Source organism: Echinops telfairi, unplaced genomic scaffold, assembly GCF_000313985.2.
Source record: "Echinops telfairi isolate 266 unplaced genomic scaffold, ASM31398v2 ScPeMD7_70;HRSCAF=299, whole genome shotgun sequence".
NCBI lineage: Eukaryota > Metazoa > Chordata > Mammalia > Afrosoricida > Tenrecidae > Echinops > Echinops telfairi.
Genome location: NW_022103968.1, coordinates 60,405,879 through 60,409,804, shown reverse-complemented (window position 1 = coordinate 60,409,804; position 3,926 = coordinate 60,405,879). Strand labels below are relative to the sequence as shown.

General features: G+C 43.4%; 1 protein-coding gene across 1 annotated transcript in view; it reads right to left on the bottom strand.

The window, feature by feature from the left end:
- Window positions 1-3,926, bottom strand: part of STOX1 (storkhead box 1) — an 8,001-nt gene that overhangs the window by 3,325 nt on the left and 750 nt on the right. The window contains exon 2 of the mRNA XM_004701135.2: window positions 490-2,833. Coding sequence (XP_004701192.1) covers window positions 490-2,833 — 2,344 coding nt within the window. The remainder of the gene's footprint in view (window positions 1-489; window positions 2,834-3,926) is intronic.

The window sequence follows — 3,926 nt, the reverse complement described above, 5'->3', positions numbered from 1 at the left end:
CAATTGATGTGTGTATGGATTGGGATAACAGTTGTATGAGCCCCTAATAAAATGTTAAAAAAGAAAAAAAAGAAAAGCACAATAAAAAAAAAAGAAATAATTAAAAGTTTTGTGATATTGGATCAAACTAATTTTTATTCACATTAAAAATGAACTCTAAAAATTTTTAAATGAACTTTATCCAATTATGTAAGATGATTTTGTAACTGTACATTTTGTTCAGTAACAAACAAACTTCATTGCTACTGAGTCGATGTTGACGCACAGCAACCCTATAGGACAGGGTAGAACTGCCCCGTGAGTTTCCGAGATTGTAACTCTTCACTGGATTAGAAAGCCCCGTCTTTCTTACTTGTTCAGTAAAGGGTGGCAGAATTCTACAATTATAAAAAGTTTACCCAGCAAATCCCCACTTACTAACTCCATCTAGTCTTCATTTTAATAACTGCTGTGGGACAGTGCTAATCAATTGCTTTTATGTGCACTTACCGAGGAGAATCAATTCCACTATCTCCTGCCATGCTATGGTTTTCTGTTTGTTCCAAGTGACTGTCATCATGGTGGACATCCTGGGATGGCATATTTGAAGAATTGAAAAGTTCTAGCTTCCGTGGGGCATGGTTTCTTGGTTCCTGAATCTGAGGGCTCTGGCTCCAGATGGATAGTTTCTTTCTTGTGTCACCAACCGAAGCTTGCAGGGGCTCGGCCTTGGAATTGGCTATCCTTGTGTGACAGTAATCAAGTAGGCTTTCATCCGCAAGCACTGAGGTCTGCACTACACATTGAGCAACACTAGGCTCCTTTTCAGAATTCAATGCAAACCTGGTCCCTGAATTAAAGTCGCAGCTTCCAGCAGAGTGGTTAGGGTTTTGGCTTTCCCCTGGATTGGGGCACATCCCACTGCATTTGTGACACTGGTCACTGAGCACCTGAGGCTCCGATCTGTGTGTTTTCGTGCTGTACTCAGAGAGAGATCTCCCAGTCGCCTTCTGCTTTCCTAAATGATTCCATTTACTTTCACCCGGGAAGGAATACTGAGTATGCCCAGGCAGCATTTGACATAAGTCATCATTTTCTGAACAGTCCTCCTCCTCCAGATAGAGGGAACTGCAGGCACCGTCATCATCCTCCACTTCCTTCTCAGGAAAGGCCTGGTCAGGGTCAGAAAGCCCTTCAGCTTCTAGAGGAGCGGGCTCTGTGCGCTGAATAAACGCCTTTCTCGTGAGCTCCCCTTCTGAGTCTCTGTTTGGTCTCTTGGGTTGGCTCACATGGCTCACATCAATGGGATAATCCAAGAGGTCGAGATTTTGGAATTGTTGCATTGTTTTAGCAACCAGTACACAAGCAGAGGAAGACCGGTCGAACAAGGAAAGGTCTCGCGATGGCAGCGTATGCTGTGCTTCTTCGGTCTCCCCTAATTTGTCCAGGTGGGAATGACTTTTCCTCAAGACTTCAGGGATGAGCTCATTTTCTTCCCCACACACATCACATCCAAATATGTCTTCCCTGCGGGAACAGCCTTTATTGTCCATCTGTAAGACACGACATTGGGGGTGCTCTGCCAGGTCACCCTGGAAGCCATCAATGACAGGGTTACTCACATGAGCTGACTCTGCTTTCAGTCTAGCTTCACATCGTTCAGCACCTCGTTGTTCGGTTTCACCGCTGAAAACTCTTGAGGAATTTAAAGTTCGTGACCTTCGGAAAATCTTTTCTCTTGGTCCCATCTGTCTGGGTTTCAGATCACTGGTCTTCTGAGTTTTGTGCCCTCTGGTCCCTAGGCTCCTTCGGCGAGGCAGACCCTGGAAAGGATTGCTGATTTGCCTTTTGTAAATCGAATAGGTACCTAGCACTGTTGGAGTCTCACCAAGCGGTTTCTGAGCTACTTCATCTGGGCTTTTACTTCTGGGGGTGGACTGTGTAGCAGGGAGCTTGGGGTGTTTCTCCTGTCTACTGCTTCTTGGCGGAGGCTCAGTTGCCTGACTCCTATCTTTGCGGGTGTCTCTCTCTCTGAGAGAATGGCCCTGCCTGTGAGGCTTTGCAGGCCGACCCTGCCTTTGCTTCACCCTCTCCTTTGGAGAGTGCGTGTGCCGACTCTTCCGCATATCAGTGGAAGTACCCTGGCTGTTATATTTTTTCTGTTCTTCATATTTTTGCATTAAGACCGTGTGTTTGATTAAGTTGTCAACGGTCAGGATGGGGTTGATCCGTTTAATTATCTCATGTTCAATATCTCGTGGGATATTATCCAAGTTATCTTCGTCTCGAACAGGCCATTCTTCAGGGGGGAACTGGGCCGAGAAACTCCTGTGCTCTGTTTTGGGCTTCTCCTTCCTAGACATATTACGCCAGAAGAGACCAAAGCCAAATCTCCTGCCTTTTTCTCTGTCTTTTGTACATGGTAAAGGCTCGGTCCTACTGCAGCTGTGCTTCTCCTCAGCCCCTGAAAAGGCCTGATTGTGTCCCCCAGGTTTGGAGTCCCCAGGACCTTTCTGGTCTTTTCTGATCACTCCTGGTGCAGCTTGTGCATCCCGAAGGCCCCGAGTGCTGCCATCAGGAAAACACTGGCAAGACTGACAGTGGGAAACGACAGCAGCATTGTCTCTGGCTAATTCTGCAGAGTGGTCCATGCTCACCAGATACGTAACGGAAGGTGGCACTGGGTGACTTTCATCTGATCGGACTCTGCTATTTTCTGGGTGGGTCGTATTTGTGATAAAGTAAGTCTGAGGAGTAACTATGAAGTATCCTTCTCCAGTGTGATAAATCTTCCTCTCTTTAATCAGAGTTCCCAGAGTCGTATAGAGAATATCTTGAGATGGAACTGCAATGCCTACAACAAACAAGTGTTTTACACAGGTTGATTTTCAAATAAGAAACATTGTAATGAACGAAATCTGTGATTCAGAACTGATGATGCCTTTGCAGATAAGCACAAACAGTAAACTGTAACTATGTAATTCATATACGAAGTCAAAGAGCCAGTGAACCATTAACATTTATAATCTCATTGAGTAAGAATATTTTTTTGATTCAGGCATTAAACAATGCTAATGGTTAATGGACAAAAAGCCTGATTCCATGAAAATCACACTAGGTTGTTATAATCGACTCAATGGCAGTGGGTTTTGTTGTTGTTGTTTTATGTTACACAAACACATACATTTAACATGTGACTGAGAAAACAAATACAGGAATTTTTGAAAACCATGGTCTCCCTGGCTTAAATCTCATGAAGGATCTATAGAAAATATGGGAGCAAGTTTTGAAACACCTGGAGATGGTGTTTTTTCAAGCTGGAGAAGTAAGAAAATAATTTTAGGATAAATTCTCTTTTCTAAATAGCATGGTTCAAAAGTATATTTATATTAAAGCAATGTTTTACAATGCGTAAGAAGAAAATTAGAAAAACATTGACATTGGTTTTTTTGGGTGGTGGTCTTCTAAGTGATAGCTTTTCTTTTTTTCTACAATTGGGCATGCTCATTTTAGTAACAGAAAAATAGTCTTCTCCATTCACACACTGGACTATCATGCAGCTTATTAGCTCTGTGAATGCTTATAGGGAAAGACCTCAAGATAAAATTTGGAAAAAGGATACAGAAAACACGAATAGACCGACCTGATTTATATTGTAAAAAGATACACACACAGACACACACGTGTCCAAATCCAATGTATGAAAGTACATGAGAAACCATCAACGAGCGTAGTTGTCACGGCTGAGAAATGGGATGGCGGGTTTTTCCTTTTCACTGTGCAGTCTTTACCACAGAATCTGATCAATCCATTTACTTATTAGCAAACATTTTTGGAGGGGAGGTGGGGAAGAAAGGGGGAACCGATTACAAGGATCTACAGATAACCTCCTCTCTGGGGGATGGACAACAGAAAGTGGGTGAAGGGAGACATCGGACAGTGTAAGA